Source organism: Aythya ferina, assembly GCF_964211825.1.
Source record: "Aythya ferina genome assembly, chromosome: 18".
NCBI classification, from domain to species: domain Eukaryota; kingdom Metazoa; phylum Chordata; class Aves; order Anseriformes; family Anatidae; genus Aythya; species Aythya ferina.
The window spans coordinates 963,884-984,323 of record NC_140317.1 but is presented as its reverse complement, the minus strand read 5'-3'; the positions used below and the strand labels follow the sequence as shown (position 1 = coordinate 984,323).

The 20,440-nt window shown below is 42.8% G+C and overlaps 1 protein-coding gene and 1 long non-coding RNA gene across 2 annotated transcripts in view; one reads left to right on the top strand and one right to left on the bottom strand.

Annotated features, from left to right (window-relative positions):
* Nucleotides 1–20,440, bottom strand: part of LOC311421049 — a 105,471-nt gene that overhangs the window by 58,763 nt on the left and 26,268 nt on the right. The window contains exons 5-7 of the long non-coding RNA XR_014684676.1: nt 11,259–11,466; nt 10,520–10,562; nt 2,977–3,075 (exon numbers count right to left, since the gene is read on the bottom strand). This is a non-coding gene — a long non-coding RNA (uncharacterized lncRNA). The remainder of the gene's footprint in view (nt 1–2,976; nt 3,076–10,519; nt 10,563–11,258; nt 11,467–20,440) is intronic.
* On the top strand, nt 2,143–20,085 carry LOC311421048 (myosin heavy chain, skeletal muscle, adult-like). Its single transcript, XM_084492572.1, has 38 exons — nt 2,143–3,089; nt 3,180–3,323; nt 3,416–3,572; nt 4,587–4,614; nt 4,713–4,824; nt 4,914–5,006; nt 5,485–5,548; nt 5,640–5,738; nt 5,844–5,947; nt 6,028–6,166; nt 6,921–7,039; nt 7,132–7,281; nt 7,572–7,742; nt 8,179–8,488; nt 8,628–8,701; nt 10,478–10,565; nt 10,658–10,775; nt 11,086–11,209; nt 11,295–11,431; nt 11,535–11,790; nt 13,480–13,722; nt 13,832–14,008; nt 14,088–14,233; nt 14,333–14,423; nt 14,511–14,900; nt 15,065–15,191; nt 15,382–15,500; nt 16,088–16,284; nt 16,537–16,720; nt 16,807–16,972; nt 17,145–17,269; nt 17,464–17,772; nt 17,873–18,076; nt 18,367–18,492; nt 18,586–18,756; nt 18,843–18,947; nt 19,088–19,183; nt 19,792–20,085. The coding sequence occupies exons 1-38, from the start codon at nt 2,883–2,885 to the stop codon at nt 19,945–19,947; spliced, it is 5,826 nt and encodes a 1,941-aa protein (XP_084348698.1). The 5' UTR covers nt 2,143–2,882; the 3' UTR covers nt 19,948–20,085.

Sequence of the window (20,440 nt, the reverse complement as noted above, 5' to 3'; positions counted from 1 at the left end):
AGGGGGTCGGAACTAGATGGTCTTTAAGTTCTCTTCCAACCCAAACCATTCTATGATTCTATGATTCTATGACTCTATGTGAAGGTTAAGAAGGTAACTGAGAATAGCTGTGTATTAGAATAGGGCAGGAAGTGCTCCAGGCACTGGAACTGAAGTTTCCCTGCAACTTGCAGAGAGGACCGTGGTGGAGCAGGCTGTGTCTCCTGCAGCTCATGGGTGCCATGGTGGAGCATATCTCCACACTGCAGCCCATGGAGAGGAGACCATGCAGGAGAAGGGGATCTGGGAAGAGCTGCTGCATATGGGGAACACATGTTGAAGCAGTTTGCCCCTGACGGAAGGACCCTGTGCTATAGACTTATATTGGAGCAGTTCTTGAAGTGCTGCTGGCTTTTGAAAGCCCATGATGGATCAGTAAGGGAAGGACGGCATCCCATGGGAGGGACCCCACATTGGAGCAGGGGCAGAGAGAGACTGTGAAGGAGCACCAGAGATAAAATATCATGGACTGACCACACCCCCCATTCCCCGTTGCCCTATGCTGCTTGGGTGGAGGAGCTGGAAGAGGATGGATGGGAGGAAAGTGTTTTTAGTTTGTTTTTTGTTTGTTTGTTTCTCACTGCTCTTGCTTGTTAGTAATAGTTAACTAACTTTGTTAATCTTCCTACCCTGAGTCTTTTTTGCCAATGACGATAATTGTAGAGTGATCTCCCTGTCTTTATCTCAACCCTTGAGCCCTTTTCATCATAGTTTTTCCCCCTTCCCTTTGAGAAGAGGGAGTGAGAAAGTGATTGTGGTGGAGTTCAGCTGCCCAGCAATGTAAAACCACTGCAATAACATAAAGAAGGATGTGTTTACATATGGGCGATCTGAAGAAGTGTAAGTGAAGACACTCTTTCCTAAAACTAGATAAATTATTCTCCTGGATTACCTACAAACCTTTTCCCATACCGTCAGGATTAAGCCAGACTGTTGCCATCTCTATAACTCTGGTATAGATAGTATTGTGCTGTTGGACTTTTTTTCTGTGGTCTTGAACATGCAAATATGCACATTTTCATGGGAGGCAGTGAAGGACTGAGGATTTATCAGAATGCACAGTAGTTGGAGCTTTGTGCTGAGTTCATACATGTGCTTGTGTGTACAAACATGGCTGTGTGGGAGATACTGTTTTGGGGAGTAACAGGTAGAGAAAGGCTTTGTGGATCTATGCAATTTCTGGTTTGACAAGAGGGGACTGGTTATTTATGTAGATGATAATAGGAGTATATATATAGCAGATGCAAGCAAAAGGTGTAAGAGAGTGAACAATGAGAAAGCAAAATTTCTCAGGGAATCTCTTTTTTAATGATGTACACAAAAGCATATATTATCTATACTTGTAAAAGTATATATTTTAAATTCAGTAAATAAAAAAACAGCTCAGGAATGTGTTCAAGAGCTCCATTTCAAAACAGAGTCTACTGTTACTTGGAACAGCTTCCTGGGCTGAGGCTTCCACCTTACTGTATTTCAAATTCTCTCAGCTATTGAAACTGTCCTATACAGAAACTGCAGCTGTAGTAATTTTTGACTTCCTGCTTTTTAGAACATAGTACTGCAAAGTATCTCTTAGAAAAATACTTACAGTTTTTTGACCTACTTTTCCTGTTACTCTCAATGCATCTGTTCCTGAAGTGTCATAGACATATTATTATCTCCACAGAATCACTGAAAAGTTGTGGTATAAACATACCAAGCAAACTGCCATGGGTCAAGCAGCAAACCATGGAGAAAGCCAGCAATAGAAACACTAAGTTCCTGCATCCAAGTTCTCTAAGTGCCTTGAGTAGTCTAGATTCTCTCCTTAACACACTTGATAAATTATTTATAGATGTATTCACATAGTCAGTAAGATATAAAAACATTCTAATTATATCATTCAAATCAAATGACAATTATGCCCGTAGTTTGCCAGACAATGCTTTGCCAAATAAGTTTTGCCAGAAATGTTTTGACCGAAGAAAGGGGGAGCATCTGCAGCATCTGCAGATGAGACACTATAAAATCTCTCACAGACAAGTCTGACCTGTCTCCACAGAAAGCTTCAAGGTAAGTGCACGCGTTTTGTGAGCTTGGAAAAAGAGGACAATGTCCTTTCAATATTCCATTCAGTTTCTCCTGCCTCTGGCAAACATTTGTGTGAGGCGCTGTACATGCGAACAAAAATGTTAAATAGAATTTCAATGCATGTCTATAACTTCAATCTATAATTTGTGTCTAAAACTCCTTGCCAAAATAAGAAACACCTGCCATTCCTATTTTACAGGATTGGACAGTTTCCAAGATACAAGCTATTCTCAAAGGGGAATGTACTGAATATTGAAATTCTACAGTACAGACTGAGACAGGATTTTTTCACAACTGCATGATTTTTTTATTGTAAATCCTCCTATATTTCTGTAAACTCTTGCTTAGGATAGACTGTTGAAACAGGGAATATCTAAAAAGTGAAGTTGCTTTTCATTTATAGCACATATTTCTAACAAGAAAGTGTTGTCTTGAAGATTCATCTCTTCTAATTAAGTACCAGAACAGATAGTGATTTTCTCTGTAGGTTTTTTTTTTTGAAGAACTCAAAATAGGTCAAAATTCACCAACCTGAGTTACCAAATTGTAGACAGTATTGAAGATATTCTATTTATTGCTAGGAGACTAAAGTCTCACTCGAGTGGGACTTAAGTACCTTTAAGTTCAAATCAAAGTAGATTTAAGAGGTTGTTGTACTAACTAAAGAGCAAGGAGTTTTCTCACTGACACAGATTCTATTTTTCCCACTGAGCGACAACCTTTTTTTCCCCACCAGTGTCCTCTGCTGACGTTCCTTTAGTAAACGTGCAGAAATGGCCTCTGCAGACTCAGAAATGGCTGTTTTTGGGGAGGCGGCTCCCTACCTCCGAAAGTCAGAAAAGGAAAGAATTGAGGCCCAGAACAAACCTTTTGATGCCAAGTCATCCGTCTTTGTGGCCCATCCCAAGGAATCCTTTGTAAAAGGGACAATCCAGAGCAGGGAAACAGGGAAGGTCACTGTGAAAACTGAAGGTGGAGAGGTAAGAGAAAATGAAACTTCAGATCAACATTTGATTCACACTGAGCTTCTAGCTGACATATGCAGACATATTCTTTCATTTCCTTGGCAGACTCTGACCGTGAAGGATGACCAAATCTTCTCCATGAACCCTCCCAAGTATGATAAAATTGAGGACATGGCCATGATGACCCACCTCCACGAACCCGCTGTGCTGTACAACCTCAAAGAGCGTTATGCAGCCTGGATGATCTACGTAAGTACCAGCAGCTCTCTTCCTTTGGGTAGCTGGAAGGCCTGCTGTGCCAGGCTGAACAGAAGCCCATGTGCTGTCTCCCTTCCTTGCAGACCTACTCGGGTCTCTTCTGTGTCACCGTCAACCCCTACAAGTGGCTGCCAGTGTACAACCCGGAGGTGGTGTTGGCCTACCGAGGCAAAAAGCGCCAGGAGGCCCCTCCACACATCTTCTCCATCTCTGACAATGCCTATCAGTTCATGCTGACTGGTGAGTGCTTGATCTCCTTTGACTTGCTCTTTCAATGATGTCTCAGTAGATGGAAATATAGGAATTATCTCTGGAAATCCTGTACAACACTTAAAATACCATATGTGAAATTAATGGAAGACTAAAGTGCTTGACTTTAACAATGTGTGTATGCTGTGTTCCCATTACAGTCAATAGAGACCTGGACCATGTAATGAATGTCATTCAGAAGGAGTAAATTAATCGGCAAGAAGACACCTAGTGTTTGGTCTAGACTTTACTGACTGTAGACCTATTGCTCATTATAGTTAAAAGTAAGCATCAGACAAGTAATGCTTTCAGAAAAACAATGTCAAAAGAAAACAAAAAGAATTAGTGTTCAAACAGAATAGATTTAAAAATAAAATAAATCTCTGTCTTCTTCTCTTATTTCCACCTCTTATTTTCTTTTCCCAGTATGTATATTGAAGTCAGTGATGTGCAGGATTTATATCTTATTTTCCTGTTCTTTTGTTGCAAACTGGAAAACAAATTATGAACAGCAAGATTAAAAATAAACTGTCTACCTATTAACTCAGAAATATATAATTTATGTACATATAGGAGTAAAAATAAAAGAGATGAAAAGTAGTGAAAAAACTTGGTTAGGTTTTACTGTTGTTTGTGAGGTCTCCAGATTTCCTCAGGAAGATTTTAGCTCCAGAAGAATTTAAATGTAATCAACCCTCAGTCTAAGTAATTTTGTCACATGTACTTATCTAATAAGAGAGAAATCAGATGGAAAGAGGATATCTTGAAAGGCTAAACAATATAAAAGTTACTCTGAAGTGGTGTCTTTACTGATCTTGTTTAGAATGCATGTAGTACTGCTGTATAGCGTTGCTACTTATCAGCTGGAATTCTCAGGGTTCTTCACTGCCTTCTGTCCTTACACCCTCTGGTGGAAACTGCAGTTCATATTTGTCTCATAGCTTTTGTGTTCTTTCTAATTCATGAACACCAGGAAAATCATTCTTAATTTCTGTCTTTTCACAGACCGTGAGAATCAGTCAATCCTGATCACGTAAGTACACTTCCTGCTCAGGTCCCTGCAGGGCTACCCGGTCCCAGGAGACCTGCTTCCTGACCACACTCTCCCTGCTTCTCTATTTCATTTGGCAGTGGAGAATCTGGTGCAGGGAAGACTGTGAACACAAAGCGTGTCATCCAGTACTTTGCAACAATTGCAGCTAGTGGGGAGAAGAAGAAGGAGGAGCAGTCTGGCAAAATGCAGGTAAAATTATAGATAGGGGCTCAAATCAATGCTTTTCTCTGTTCCTCATTTTTGAAAAGTAATAACTAGGAATAATTATTGTCCTGTAGGGAACACTTGAGGATCAAATCATCAGCGCCAACCCACTGCTGGAGGCATTTGGAAATGCCAAGACTGTGAGGAATGACAACTCCTCGCGCTTTGTGAGTTGTAGCTTTGGACAAAATCCCTTAGAATCCCAGCATGGTTGAGGTTGCAAGGGACCTCTGGAGGTCCAGGAGGCTTTTGAATATTTTTGAGGAGGGAGACTCCAGAACCTCTCTGGTAACCTGTCCAAATGCTCAGTCACCTACATAGTAAAGATGGAACCTCTTATGCTCAATTTTTTACTCATTATTTATTTATTTATTATTTATTACTTATTTACTATTGCATTTTGTCCTGTCATTAAGCAACACTGAAAAGAGCCCGACTTCTTTTCACTTTGCATTAAGGTGTTAATAGAGATTGATAAGATACCCCTGAGCCTTTTCTTTTCTAAACTAAGTAGGCCCAATTCTCTCTGCCATTCCTCACAGGAATGGTGCTCCAGTCCCTTAAAAATTTTGTAAAACTCTACCTTTCTTGTACAGGAGCAATGAAATACATCCAGGCTGAAATGGTTCTTTTTTTCTTTAACAGGGCAAATTCATCAGAATCCACTTTGGGGCCACAGGCAAACTGGCTTCTGCTGACATTGAAACTTGTAAGTGACATCCTGGCATGATCACATCCCTTCCTAAATTCCTACCTCTGTGTGCTGTCTCATTCCTAGCTCTTTCTTCCTGCTTTGCCAGATCTGCTGGAGAAGTCCAGAGTCACTTTCCAGCTCAAGGCAGAAAGAAGCTACCACATATTTTATCAGATCATGTCCAACAAGAAGCCAGAGCTAATTGGTAGGAAGATTACCTATATTTTTGCAGGAAGATCACTAAAAAACAACTCATCTTGTCTCCCAGATGACTGAAGTAAGCTTGTTTTTCCCTATTTCCTGCTTTCAGACATGCTCCTCATTACCACTAACCCATATGACTACCACTATGTGAGTCAAGGTGAGATCACTGTTCCCAGCATTGATGACCAGGAGGAACTGATGGCTACAGATGTAAGTAACATAAAAAACAGGTCGTGTTGTGGACAAGAGCCCTGGTGTACATGCACTTATTTTACTGTTTATATTACCAGAGTGCCATTGACATCTTGGGCTTCACTGCTGATGAAAAGACTGCCATCTACAAGTTGACGGGAGCTGTCATGCACTATGGCAACTTGAAGTTCAAGCAGAAACAGCGAGAGGAGCAGGCAGAGCCAGATGGCACAGAAGGTATCAGCAGATTCAACAAATTTTCCAAAAGATATTGTCATTGTCACTAAAAGAGGGCCTTAGGCAGATTTCAGGCTTTTAGTATGCAAAAGTAGAAACTAAAAAAAATCAATTATGTTCAATAGTTGTGTAACAGTTGAGACACCTACCTCATCTATCATCATACCTGCATTTTAATTTTGTGAGTACTTTAATAAAATAAAAGATCTGGTGCTCACTGCCTGGAAGCCAGGAGCCATGGATGTCAATTTCTGTAACATCATTAGTCATACTTTTTTCTTTTTTTTTGAATACACCTAGCAATCATTGCTATATTGTGGTACAGTGAAGTGATCCAGCTCTAACAAGGTGGGAGAATATGTTCCCATTCACCCTCACCTACTAGGAAAGAACGCTGATGTGATTTGTGTAGTTGATTCCTCTTAGGTACAGGAAGAGCTAAAATCCATTCCTTCAACTCCCTGAGTGATAATTCCTCTTGCTTCAGGACTAGAAAGCATGAAGCACCATAGTCATGTCTGAAAAAGGATGAAAGCAGTGAGTTAACCTTAATAACATTTGTAGAAACCAAAGCTCAAAATAGTTGTATACTCTCCATCCTAATGACAAAGACAATAGCTTCATGGCTTTGACAGATATTTTTGTGTACTCCTTAAAGTGAACACTGTTGTTATTTTTGAGACGATACCCCAAGAACAAAATTTTAGGCACTGTCCATCATCTATTTTTCCTCTCACTCTTTCTTTGCGTTTAGTTGCTGACAAGGCTGCATACCTGATGGGTCTGAACTCAGCAGACCTGCTCAAAGCACTCTGTTACCCCCGAGTTAAGGTTGGAAATGAATATGTGACCAAGGGTCAAACTGTGCAGCAGGTAAGAAGTGTGGTAATACATAACCATGTTTTGAATTAAGGTCCCTTTAATCCTCCTCTGTTCTATACTCCAAGCCTCTCTTTTTGCTTTAGGTGCAAAATTCAGTTGGTGCTCTAGCAAAGGCTGTCTATGAGAAGATGTTCTTGTGGATGGTTATTCGTATCAACCAGCAGCTGGATACAAAGCAGCCCCGGCAGTACTTCATTGGTGTCTTGGACATTGCTGGCTTTGAGATCTTTGATGTAAGGATGTTTTTCTAGCAGTTTCTTAATAGGACAGTTGAGAGTAAAGGGACTTCTGAGCCACAACTGAGAAAAGTTATTATCCTCCTACAATTACTCGCTGAAGTGAAATTCTCACCCCTTCCTCCCCCAGTAACCTTCTAATTACACTGAATTTGCTAAATTTGCTAAATGCAAAGTTTTTCCAACAAGAGAACAAAGGGAAACCAAACAGGAGGAGACCTTGTACTTAAACTATCACCCATAAAGAACACTTTGTATCCCTTCTTTTTTTTTTTTGCATTTGACAGTTCAACAGCTTTGAGCAGCTGTGCATCAACTTCACCAATGAGAAACTGCAGCAGTTCTTCAACCACCACATGTTTGTGCTGGAGCAGGAGGAATACAAGAAGGAAGGGATTGAATGGACATTCATTGACTTTGGGATGGACCTGGCTGCCTGTATTGAGCTGATTGAGAAGGTATCCTTCCTGCTCATGTGCATTAATGCTGGATCTTCCACGTTTTGTTTTGTTTTGTTTTGTTTTGTTTTTCAAATACATACCCTGTGGAAGTGGCAATAGGGTAGAAGTGTTTTTAAAGACCCCATTGAGATTTCAGAACTTTTCCTGAAAGTACTTCCAGATTACAAAATAAAGTTAAATAAATACGGTCGTGTAGCTACCAGTAAAGACATTCTATGGGGAATGTGGTATTTAGCAATCTTGTATTTACCATTTTTTCTGTAAGCAAAGACGTTTACAAAAATGCTGAAAAAAAGACAAGCCTTGCTTAATTTTCTCTGATTAAGGTCATGAAAAGCATAGAATCAACCTTCTCTGTTGACTCTACCCTCTTTTTAATCAAATGATGTCTTCTCTTCTCTTTCTTCCTCCTCTTTGTTGTAAAATGTTCCAGCCCATGGGCATCTTTTCCATTCTGGAAGAGGAGTGCATGTTCCCCAAGGCAACTGACACCTCTTTCAAGAACAAGCTCTATGACCAGCATCTGGGCAAGTCCAGCAATTTCCAGAAGCCCAAGCCTGCCAAAGGCAAGGCTGAGGCCCACTTCTCCCTGGTGCACTATGCTGGCACAGTGGACTACAACATCACTGGCTGGCTTGAGAAGAACAAGGACCCCCTGAATGAAACCGTCATTGGATTGTACCAGAAATCATCAGTGAAGACACTGGCCTTACTCTTTGCTAACTATGGTGGAGCAGATGCAGGTCAGTTCTGTAAATTCTGTATTTTAGTCACATTCAAAGGGAATTAAAGCAGAAAATACTAAACATTTAATGCTATTTATGTTCTGCACTCTCCATTATGTGGCATCCATATTTAACAGTATTTTTCTTTCATTTGCAGAGGCTGGTGGTGGTGGTAAGAAGGGTGGCAAGAAGAAGGGTTCTTCCTTCCAGACTGTTTCAGCTCTATTCCGGGTATAGTACTTTTTTCCTTATCTGTTTGTAATATGAAGAAAGGGAGAAAGGTAATATTAAATATGAAATGGCTACTTTTGTATTACTGTGAAGTTGATAACATTATTTGGAAATCTCATGACCTGTGTTTTAAGATCATTTTCTAATTTATCTTAAATCAATTGTGAATATGTTCTTCTCTAGAATAAGTATTCAGGTTTTAATTATAAAGAAAAATGATATATATATATTTTTAATATTTATTAATGTTTGGAATCATAGAATCATAGAATCATAGAATATCCTGAGTTGGAAGGGACCCTTAAGGATCATCAAGTCCAACTCTTGACACCGCACAGGTCTACCCAAAAGTTCAGACCATGTGCCTAAGTTCACAGTCCAATCTCTTCTTAAATTCAGACAGGCTCGGTGCAGTGACAACTTTCCTGGGGAGCCTGTTCCAGTGTGCAACCACCCTCTCTGTGAAGAACCCCCTCCTGACGTCCAGCCTAAATTTCCCCTGCCTCAGCTTAACCCCGTTCCCACGGGTCCTGTCACTATTGTTAATGGAGAAAAGGTCTCCTGCCTCTCGACAACCCCTTACGAGGAAGTTGTAGACTGTGATGAGGTCTCCCCTCAGCCTCCTCTTCTCCAGGCTGAACAGGCCCAGTGACCTCAGCCGTTCCTCGTACGTCTTCCCCTCAAGGCCTTTCACCATCTTCATAGCCCTCCTCTGGACACTTTCCAACAGTTTCATGTCCTTTTTATACTGTGGTGCCCAGAACTGCACACAGTACTCGAGGTGAGGCCGCACCAGCGCAGAGTAGAGCGGGACAATCACCTCCCTTGACCTACTAGCGATGCCGTGCTTGATGCACCCCAGGACACGATTGGCTCTCCTGGCTGCCAGGGCACATTGCTGGCTCATATTCAACTTGCTGTCTACCACGACCCCCAGATCCCTCTCTTCTAGGCTGCTCTCCAGCGTCTCATCGCCCAGTCTGTACATGCAGCCAGGGTTTCCCCGTCCCAGGTGCAGGACCCGGCACTTGCTCTTATTGAACTTCATGCGGTTGGTGATCGCCCAGCTCTCCAACCTGTCCAGATCCCTCTGTAAGGCCTTTACGCCCTCATTTGAGTCCACAACTCCTCCAAGTTTGGTGTCATCAGCAAACTTGCTCAAAATACCCTCTATTCCTACATCCAGATCGTTTATAAAAGTATTGAAAAGTACCGGCCCTAAAATGGAGCCTTGAGGGACCCCACTGGTGACCGCCCGCCAGCCTGACGCAGCCCCATTTACCATAACCCTTTAGGCCCTGCCCGTTATCCAATTGCTCACCCATCGTATGATGTTTTTATTTAGCTGAGAAGATAATAATAGATCTTTAGTTTTCTACCTTTTTTGGGTCAGTCTTCAGCTATAATTTTAGTATCCTTGCATTCCTATGAGCCTGGTATTTTGGTGAATTAAATGTCTCCTTAGAAGTATTCTCCAATAAGTTACTTGACTTATTTAAAAACCAAGCCAAACCATAACAAAACAGATTTTTACTCAAATAGATTCACTTTAGTAGGTAGAACATGAAAGACCTTTAAGCTACTTATTTTAGCATGGTGTTTCAGTCTTTAATAATCATATTCAATATCTACAAATAAAATAAATCTTTGATTTCTGTGGCTTTACCTAAGTGTTCTGAAACCTAGCTAATCTTGATAAGTTATAAACTTATTGCCATGTGTTTGATGCATTGAACACCAGACATTCAAACACACATTACTTACTGATCCCTCTAGGAGAACTTAAACAAGCTCATGACCAATCTACGGAGTACTCACCCACATTTTGTCCGCTGCATCATCCCAAATGAAACGAAAACACCTGGTAAGAAGCTCAAGTAAAAATAGATTTTCCTCTGAAATAGCTATTCTTCTCTGTGCTAAAAAATGGTATTCACTTGTGCAATTAATTTTTAGGTGCCATGGAGCATGAACTAGTACTGCACCAACTGCGGTGTAACGGTGTGCTGGAAGGGATCAGAATTTGCAGAAAAGGTTTCCCCAGCAGAGTCCTCTATGCAGACTTTAAACAGAGGTAAGAAGGCTCATTTTTCCTACTAATTTTATCTGTGCTGAGCACCTTGTACATCCAACCAATTAAAACTTACACTATGCAGTTCTTTATTTTTTTCAACAAGGAGACTAATGGAATGGATGTGTTTCCATAAACATCAGCTTTACTAGTATACATGCATACATGCTGTTTCATCCAAATGAAGGAGTGACAGCTCATTAGCATTAAAACAGTTTCTATAAAACTATCATTTCTTCCACAAAAATATCAAGGCATTCAATAAAAACAGTAGTCTGCTTGTTGAATACATCCTTATCTGTTTTTAATGCAGATACAAGGTGCTTAATGCCAGTGCCATCCCAGAGGGACAGTTCATTGATAGCAAGAAAGCTTCTGAGAAACTCCTTGCATCTATTGATGTGGATCACACCCAGTACAAATTTGGTCACACCAAGGTACAAACTCTTCCTGACTCAATCACTATGTGCCTATGCTTTGTTCTACCTGGCAGTGATGTGTTGCAACATTCCCTTTCTCAAGGTGTTCTTCAAAGCTGGGCTGCTGGGACTCCTGGAGGAGATGAGGGATGAGAAGCTGGCACAGCTCATCACTCGCACACAGGCCAGGTGCAGGGGCTTCCTGATGAGAGTGGAGTACCAGAGAATGGTGGAGAGGAGGTAGACATTGCTCATCTTCAGTTAGAGTCATTTTCCTGTGTGGGGAAAGTGTCATCAATCATCACATTCAAAATAATCTATGTACATTTTAATTACTCTTCAGGGAGTCCATCTTCTGCATCCAGTACAACATTCGTGCATTCATGAATGTCAAACACTGGCCCTGGATGAAGCTGTTCTTCAAAATCAAGCCCTTGCTGAAGAGTGCAGAATCTGAGAAGGAGATGGCCAACATGAAGGAAGAATTTGAGAAAACCAAGGAAGAACTTGCAAAGTCTGAGGCAAAGAGGAAGGAGTTGGAAGAGAAAATGGTGAAGCTTGTGCAGGAGAAAAATGATCTGCAGCTCCAAGTGCAGGCTGTGAGTTTATCAGCATTCGTTTATCGTTGAGAAAATGATTTTGTACATTCAGATTGTTCTTTACCAAGCAAAAGGTCAGATTATAGAAGAGCAAAATTCAGAAATGCAAAGTTGAAGAATCAGGTGTCTGCAAGTTATATAGTAAGCACCGCCAAAAGTCAGTGCAAAGAGAGGGAACATCAAATTGGAGTCAGTGCTTTTGCTTTCAGATGAATAAGACATCTACAGCTAGGGAACATGAAATACTCAGAGCAGAGTTATGCCTGAACCCTAAATTCCCCTGAGCAGGTGATTTCCCCTGGAAGCGTTCAAGGCCAGGTTGGCTTTGCGCAGCCTGGTCTAGGGGAAGGTGTCCCTTCCCATAGCAGGGGGTTGGAACTGGATGATATTTAAAGTCCTTTTCAACCCAAAATATTCTATGATTCTATGAGTTCTGCAGGGGCAAAACTATCTCCATAGCACCAAGGTGCAAAAGAATTCATTCTGGAGGGTAAATGCAAGCCAGAGTTTAAACTAGTGTAAATTCAGTTGCAGGAAAATACATCCACCATTTGCTTAATAACTAAAGGTTATCATTTACTCAGAAAGTGGGAAATACAAAAATTTTTCTAGGTTGAGAAGATATAGAAACACAGTTCCTGTTTCTGAAAAATAGTCACACCAAGCAGGGGTGTTTCTTCTTCCCTCCACTGTTAATTAAACAAAAGAGCTCTTTATGCTTTAGACTTAACTATTATGAATCAATTTCATAAATTAAATTTATAATGAAAAATAGATATATCTTTTGAACATTGCAGTGTTTTCAACTCTAACTTGGATTTTCTGGTATGGGTTGTATGGTAACTTATTTTGAACAGCACCCTGTAGACACACAACACTTCACAAAATAGAATGTTACTTAAAAATAATCACAAAAGTACTTGGTATTCAAGTATCACTTTAAAAATCATCTTAAATTACTCATTAGATCACACAGACTAGAAACTAAAAACAATAGACAGTACTTAATTACCCAGTTACTTGAGCATTCCATAGAAAACGGGAAACCTTTGTTACCTCTTTTATCCAGTATGTGAAGAAAAATAAATATCCCATTGTATTTTCTTATATTTTCCTATCATACTTATTTAGGAAAAAGCACATTCATGATATCAAAAAGCCCACCAGAGTAAGAAGATATAATGATTACCTGGTATTGGCATGTGTGAAACCATATATACTGAGGGAAGGTGAGAAATAGGTAGATGATATGCAATGGTGAGAGACCACTTGCAAAAGGAGCAGTCTTTATTATCTAAAATATTAAATTTAGAGAAAGAACCATCTTCATCCATTAAACTGTTCCTGAGACTATCAAAGCCCATATAATAAGGTGTTCAGCAGGATTCAGTTACAAAAGGGAAGGTATTGAATACTGCATTTCTGTAGAAAAATGTCTGTAACCCCTTTCTGTTCTTGGTAGGTGACAGTAAATTTCACACACCTATTACATTCAAGACATTTAGGAGAGGAAAAACAAAATTAGGAAGCCATATTATTTCCAGAGAGAAACAGTATAGCCCTTCCCAGAAAAAAAATCCTCTCAAGGTTAATGAGTTGCTTGATTGAAGGAAAATTTCAGTCTGCATTTTAACACATACTTTGAAAACTTCATAATATAAACCAAGAAAATCTGTCTCTTCCCATCAGGAAGCAGACAGCTTGGCTGATGCTGAGGAAAGGTGTGACCAGCTCATCAAAACCAAAATCCAGCTGGAAGCCAAAGTAAAGGAGGTGACTGAAAGGGCTGAGGATGAGGAGGAAATTAATGCTGAGCTGACAGCCAAGAAGAGGAAACTAGAGGATGAATGTTCAGAGCTGAAGAAAGACATTGATGACCTGGAGTTAACCTTGGCCAAGGTTGAGAAGGAAAAACATGCTACCGAAAACAAGGTAAGACTCAGAAGACATCACTCACACTCGAGAAAGAATTGTAGTCTGTTATACAGCATGAAGTTTTAAACTACATTTTTTATCTACGCTTGCTCCCTTCTTGTCAAAGGTGAAAAACCTCACAGAGGAGATGGCAGCTCTGGATGAGACCATTGTGAAGCTGACAAAAGAGAAGAAAGCCCTCCAAGAGGCCCACCAGCAGACACTGGATGACCTGCAGGCCGAAGAGGACAAAGTCAATACATTGACCAAAGCTAAAACCAAGCTGGAGCAGCAAGTGGATGATGTAAGCACATGTGCCTCCAGTGAGACAGGACAGGTATGGAGTTCAACCTGCCTGGCATTATTGGTGTTGTTGTGTTTAGCTGGAAGGGTCCCTGGAGCAAGAGAAGAAACTGCGCATGGACCTTGAAAGGGCTAAGAGGAAACTTGAGGGAGACCTGAAGCTGGCCCATGATAGCATAATGGATTTGGAAAATGATAAGCAGCAGCTGGATGAGAAACTGAAGAAGTAAGTGTGGCTGTGGAACACCTGAGTGCAGGTCAGGTGCATTTATTAGGTAGTTTTATTCAGATGTTAAGAGTGTGATACTGTATGCTTTGTGCAAAGGAAAGACTTTGAAATCAGCCAGATCCAGAGCAAAATTGAAGATGAGCAAGCCCTGGGTATGCAATTGCAGAAGAAGATCAAGGAGCTGCAGGCAAGTCTCTGGTCCTTCCCCTCCACCCTTCAGAAGGACATCAGTACAAGGAGGGCATGGGTGTGAAGGGTCTTGCATTTTCCCCAGGCCCGTATCGAGGAACTGGAGGAGGAAATTGAGGCAGAGCGAACCTCTCGGGCAAAAGCAGAGAAGCACCGTGCTGACCTCTCCAGGGAGCTGGAGGAGATCAGCGAGCGCCTGGAAGAAGCAGGTGGGGCTACGGCAGCTCAGATCGATATGAACAAGAAGCGTGAGGCAGAATTTCAGAAGATGCGCCGCGACCTCGAAGAGGCCACACTGCAGCACGAAGCCACAGCTGCCACCCTGCGGAAGAAGCACGCAGACAGCACAGCTGAGCTTGGTGAGCAGATCGACAACCTGCAACGAGTCAAGCAGAAGCTGGAGAAGGAGAAGAGTGAGCTGAAGATGGAGATAGATGACTTGGCCAGTAACATGGAGTCTGTCTCCAAAGCCAAGGTACAGAATTTCTGTAGGCATACTGACCTATGATACATGACCTGATTTTTTACTTTTCAGATTGCATTTTGCTGTCATACCCAGCAGTGTTGCTATTATTTGTAAGAACTGCATGCCAGAATGTAGCAATAGTTCTCTTTTCTTTACATGTTTTTTGCACCTAGGCAAACCTGGAGAAGATGTGCCGCACGCTGGAAGATCAGCTGAGTGAGATCAAGACAAAGGAGGAGGAGCATCAGCGCATGATTAATGACCTTAACACTCAAAGAGCTCGTCTTCAGACAGAAGCAGGTGAAGTAACCCCCACACTCCTATGGAATGTGAATAAATAAACAAATAAATAAAAATGAAACCAATGCTGCAAAGAAAAAGACATTTTATTCAGATTGGCCTATCCTCTCTAAGCTGTTATGCAGTGATATTAAGACACCTTGTTTTAGTGTTGCTTTTTAAATTATAGTCTATATGTAAACGTTCTCAGGGGAATATTCACGCCAGGTGGAAGAAAAAGATGCTTTAATATCTCAGCTATCAAGAGGCAAGCAGGCATTTACTCAACAGATTGAAGAACTAAAGAGACATCTAGAGGAAGAAATAAAGGTAGATACTTGCTGTAGTAAGGTAGATTTTTGATCCAGATCATGGTGGTTTTGTTTGTTTGTTTGTTTGATTTAGATATTTCTTGATCTTACAAAGAAACAGGATATCATGTTAATTTTCCAGATTACAAACTAGCTGGACAATCTTGACACTTTCCTCTCTAGTATGGGAAGAAAGGAAAGGAAGGCATAATGTCCAGCCTGGATACTGAGAAAGAAGGAACATCATTAGGACTTCACTAGGATTAACAATGATGTATAAGCAAGGCTGAGACATAGCTATGAAAACTGAGTTTCTAATCCTGTTTTTCTCAAATGCAGTATGATATTTATAACAGATTTTAAAGGATTCAATAATTCCCAGCACTATATTTGTCATTTGGAATTTACTCATCATATCTAGTGATGTAATATTCGAAATTCTGATAAATGAACCCTTAAGATCCTTTTCAATCTATATTTTACAAGTACCTTTTCTCATTGGGATGACTTTGACTTTTGAATTCAAACTGCATTCAGTAATTTTCCATTTATTACAATTACACTGTATCACAGGTATTCATTGTCCCAATCCAATTATCTTCACAGGCTAAGAATGCCCTGGCCCATGCCTTGCAATCTGCTCGTCACGACTGTGACTTGCTCCGGGAACAATATGAAGAGGAGCAGGAAGCCAAGGGTGAGCTGCAGCGTGCCCTGTCCAAAGCCAACAGTGAAGTGGCCCAGTGGAGAACCAAATATGAGACGGACGCTATTCAGCGCACAGAAGAGCTGGAGGAGGCCAAGTATGTGGTGACAGGATGCAAACAAGCAGGAGGGGCAATGAAAATTCAGAAGGGACCTTGGAAACAAAGACCAAGATATACAAAGAAATAAGTCATGGGGTTGCTTTAGGGAAGGATGACAGATGTGGTAAACTTTATCTACGGACCTTGTGGATTGGAGTCCACAGACTGCAAAATGACTAAGTGTGCAATTGTAAAGAACATACTCATTCCTCTTTGATCACTAACTATGAGCTTTTTATCACCTCCCAGGAAGAAGCTGGCACAGCGCCTGCAGGATGCAGAGGAACACGTTGAAGCTGTCAACGCCAAATGTGCTTCCCTGGAAAAGACAAAGCAGAGGCTGCAGAACGAGGTGGAAGACCTGATGATTGACGTGGAGCGAGCAAATGCTGCCTGCGCAGCTCTGGACAAGAAGCAGAAGAACTTTGACAAGGTATTCTGGCCTCTGGCCCTGTGCTTCCTGGGCAGGGCATCTCCTCACAATCATCACATCCATACTCACACCCTGTTGCTCCTCAGATCCTGGCAGAGTGGAAGCAGAAGTACGAGGAAACACAGGCTGAGCTGGAAGCTTCCCAGAAGGAGTCTCGCTCTCTCAGCACGGAGCTGTTTAAGATGAAGAATGCCTATGAGGAGTCCCTGGACCACCTGGAAACGCTGAAGCGTGAGAACAAGAACTTGCAGCGTAAGTCCCTAGCCCTCTGCTGCTGGCCAGGCTTTCCCCCAAGCTTGTCTACCCACCACTCCACACGGGTGAGTGCCCGCAGTGATGAGAAGAGACCTGTCAGCCTGGTGCGTCAGGGCCTTTCCCTTTATGCCCTATGTCTGACCATGCCTTGTTTCACCCTTCCCTACAGAGGAGATTTCTGACCTCACGGAGCAGATTGCAGAGGGAGGAAAGGCGATCCACGAGCTGGAGAAAGTCAAGAAGCAGATTGAGCAGGAGAAATCTGAAATCCAGGCTGCCTTGGAGGAAGCTGAAGTATGTGCCCATAGTCACTGCTGTCCACACTAGAAACGTTAGCAGTGGGGAAGTGTGGCTAAGTAGTGCATGGTCCCCCTTCTGTTCTAGCTGTGGAGCACATCCACACCAGGTTCTCTGAAAAATTCTGTAATTATCAAGCAAACAAGAAGTAGCTCTACCCATGTTATACATGTTTGTGACCATTTGTCCAGGCCTCCCTAGAACATGAAGAGGGGAAAATCCTGCGCCTCCAGCTGGAGCTCAACCAGGTCAAGTCTGAGATTGACAGGAAGATCGCAGAGAAAGATGAGGAAATTGACCAGCTGAAGAGAAATCACCTCAGAATTGTGGAGTCTTTGCAGAGCAGTCTGGATGCTGAGATCAGGAGCAGGAACGAAGCCCTGCGGCTGAAGAAGAAGATGGAGGGAGACCTGAATGAAATGGAGATCCAGCTGAGCCATGCCAACCGTGTGGCTGCAGAGGCACAAAAGAACCTGAGAAACACACAGGCAGTGCTCAAGGTCAATTCAGCAAAGCTACACATACAAGAAAGGCTTCTCTAACATTTTTGGCACCCTAGTGTGCTATGCTGCCTTGTCACTTCTCTTGCCTCTTTTACAGGATACCCAGATACATTTGGATGATGCACTCAGGACGCAGGAAGACCTGAAGGAGCAGGTGGCCATGGTGGAGCGCAGAGCAAACCTCTTGCAGGCTGAGATTGAGGAGCTGCGGGCAGCCCTGGAGCAGACAGAGCGGTCAAGGAAAGTGGCTGAGCAGGAGCTTCTGGATGCAAGCGAGCGTGTGCAGCTCCTCCATACCCAGGTAAGGGCTTGTTGCCCAAACCAGTTGTGTAGACACTTAGCACAGATGACTGTTATAGTAGTAGAGAGTGACGCAGGACAATGGTCTACAATGGCCTCTATACTGCTGTCCACAATGGAAACAGGGTCACAGCCCATCACCTAAGTGCACCACTGATATTTGGTAAACAATTCTCTAATAAAGAATTCCAAACACAGAATTTAAAGGTTGAAGAGAAAAGAGTTGGCTCAGGCTGTAGCTTTGGTATTTTAGGCCTCAGAATACAAGTCTTACAATCTCTGTTTGCACAGAACACCAGCTTGATCAACACCAAGAAGAAGCTGGAAACAGACATTGCCCAAATTCAGAGTGAAATGGAAGACACCATCCAGGAAGCCCGCAATGCTGAAGAGAAGGCCAAGAAGGCCATCACAGATGTGAGTTGGGGAACTCTCTCACTGAGGGTGATGGATGCATTCTTCCCAAAATATCTTTGGCCCCACCCTGGCTTTGCTGCTTTGCCTCTCCAGGCGGCCATGATGGCAGAAGAGCTGAAGAAGGAGCAGGACACCAGTGCCCACCTAGAGAGAATGAAGAAGAACCTGGACGTGACGGTGAAAGACCTGCAGCACCGTCTGGATGAGGCTGAGCAGCTGGCACTGAAGGGAGGCAAGAAGCAAATCCAGAAGCTGGAGGCCAGGGTGCGTAGGGCTGGTATTTGTGCACAAGGGAGCATGTCATGAAGGGAGCCACCTGGAAAGCTCCAAACATGAGCTTCTCATTGCAGGTGCGGGAGCTGGAAGGGGAGGTAGATGCTGAGCAGAAGCGCAGTGCTGAAGCCGTGAAGGGTGTGCGCAAGTACGAGAGGAGGGTGAAGGAGCTGACCTACCAGGTAAGGCAAGAGGCATCTTTGTGCTGACACACCCTTCTCATGGAAAGCCAAAGCATTTTTCCATGAACTCCAAGAACACATGTTTTCTGGTGGTGTGGGGAAACCAACTCTCTCTCTTTCCTTCTTACCAACCACTGTAGTCTGAGGAAGACCGCAAGAACATTCTCAGGCTCCAGGATCTGGTGGACAAGCTGCAGATGAAGGTGAAATCCTACAAGAGACAAGCTGAGGAGGCTGTAAGTATTGCTTGGAGAATGGCCATGCGCACCCTTCCATCGGAGCAGCACACTCATTGAGATGAGCACGAATACAAGGAAAGAGGCATGAAAGTAACTCCAAAGACATAACAGTCTTGACCATGTGGTTCTTTCCCGTGTCAGCAGGCCTCGCCTTCTTCTGGGCATGCTGCACTCAGGGATGAACCAAGGGTTATCCTGCCACCTGTTTGATTCAGGAAGTCAGACCGAAATTCCCAAGGGCCTCGTCCATTGACTGAGAAGCTCATGAATCTCTGACGCTGGTAACAGCACAGGGTTTCTGAGTCTTTCTCAACCTAATAAACCACATGGAAAATTGGGCACCGAGTAGTGGGAGAATAAGCACACAAAATGAGAAGACCACGTGACAAAATTGCTCCTCAAGAGTGACACGATACCGGTGCAGTTTGTCACAGTGAGGTCCTCAATAAGGGAGGATGATGAGGTCTTTGAGAGGGTTCTGGGTCAGCAGTGGTAGATAGGAGACGGGAGGCCTGTGCTTCACCACAGCCCTTCGAGGCCCAGGCACATGAGGAGTGAAACCCCTGCCCCAGGCTCCTCACCACCAAGTCCCTCTCCCCACACAGGAGGAGCTGTCCAATGTCAACCTCTCCAAATTCCGCAAGATCCAGCACGAGCTTGAGGAAGCCGAGGAGCGGGCTGACATTGCAGAGTCACAGGTCAACAAGCTCCGAGCAAAGAGCCGGGAGTTTCACGGCAAGAAGATAGAAGAGGAAGAGTGAAGATGTCACGTGGCAGCAAAGTGGCCTGAGGGGTGCACAAAATGTGAACCCTCTGTTGCTTTGTTTTGCAATGTATTTGTAACCATGTCAATGTCTAGAGAATAAAGACCGTAGATTAATTTGCACAGACACTATGAACAGTGGCTTCTTTGTTTTCTCTTCCTGAATAAGCTTAGGATTTTGGTGAATCAGCTACAGATGCTTTCAAGCTTCTAGCACTGCTCTTGCCCTCACATATTCTTGATGCTTCTCCTACCGTCCTTTCAGCACAGCTTACAGCCCACGTGAGTTGCAAGAGGGAGCGATCCCTTTCCTCTTTGCTCTGCCTGCTTTTGTTTCTGATCTTGGCAATCACAAATCCTAACCACCAGACTCTGAGTAAGCTATCAGATGTCACAGTGCATCACACTACAATGGGACAGACATTTCCTCAGCAGAGACAATTTTCAGCAGACACTGAAATTGTCACACTGTAATGACTCTTCCACGGTGC

Bases quoted from the DNA above. Each gene is read 5' to 3' on its own strand.
- LOC311421048 (XM_084492572.1), top strand. From the start codon at position 2,883: ATGGCCTCTGCAGACTCAGAAATGGCTGTTTTTGGGGAGGCGGCTCCC. The intron at 4,825-4,913 runs GTAAAATTATAG...ATTGTCCTGTAG, and splicing joins AGCAGTCTGGCAAAATGCAG to GGAACACTTGAGGATCAAAT. The intron at 19,184-19,791 runs GTAAGTATTGCT...CTCCCCACACAG, and splicing joins AGAGACAAGCTGAGGAGGCT to GAGGAGCTGTCCAATGTCAA.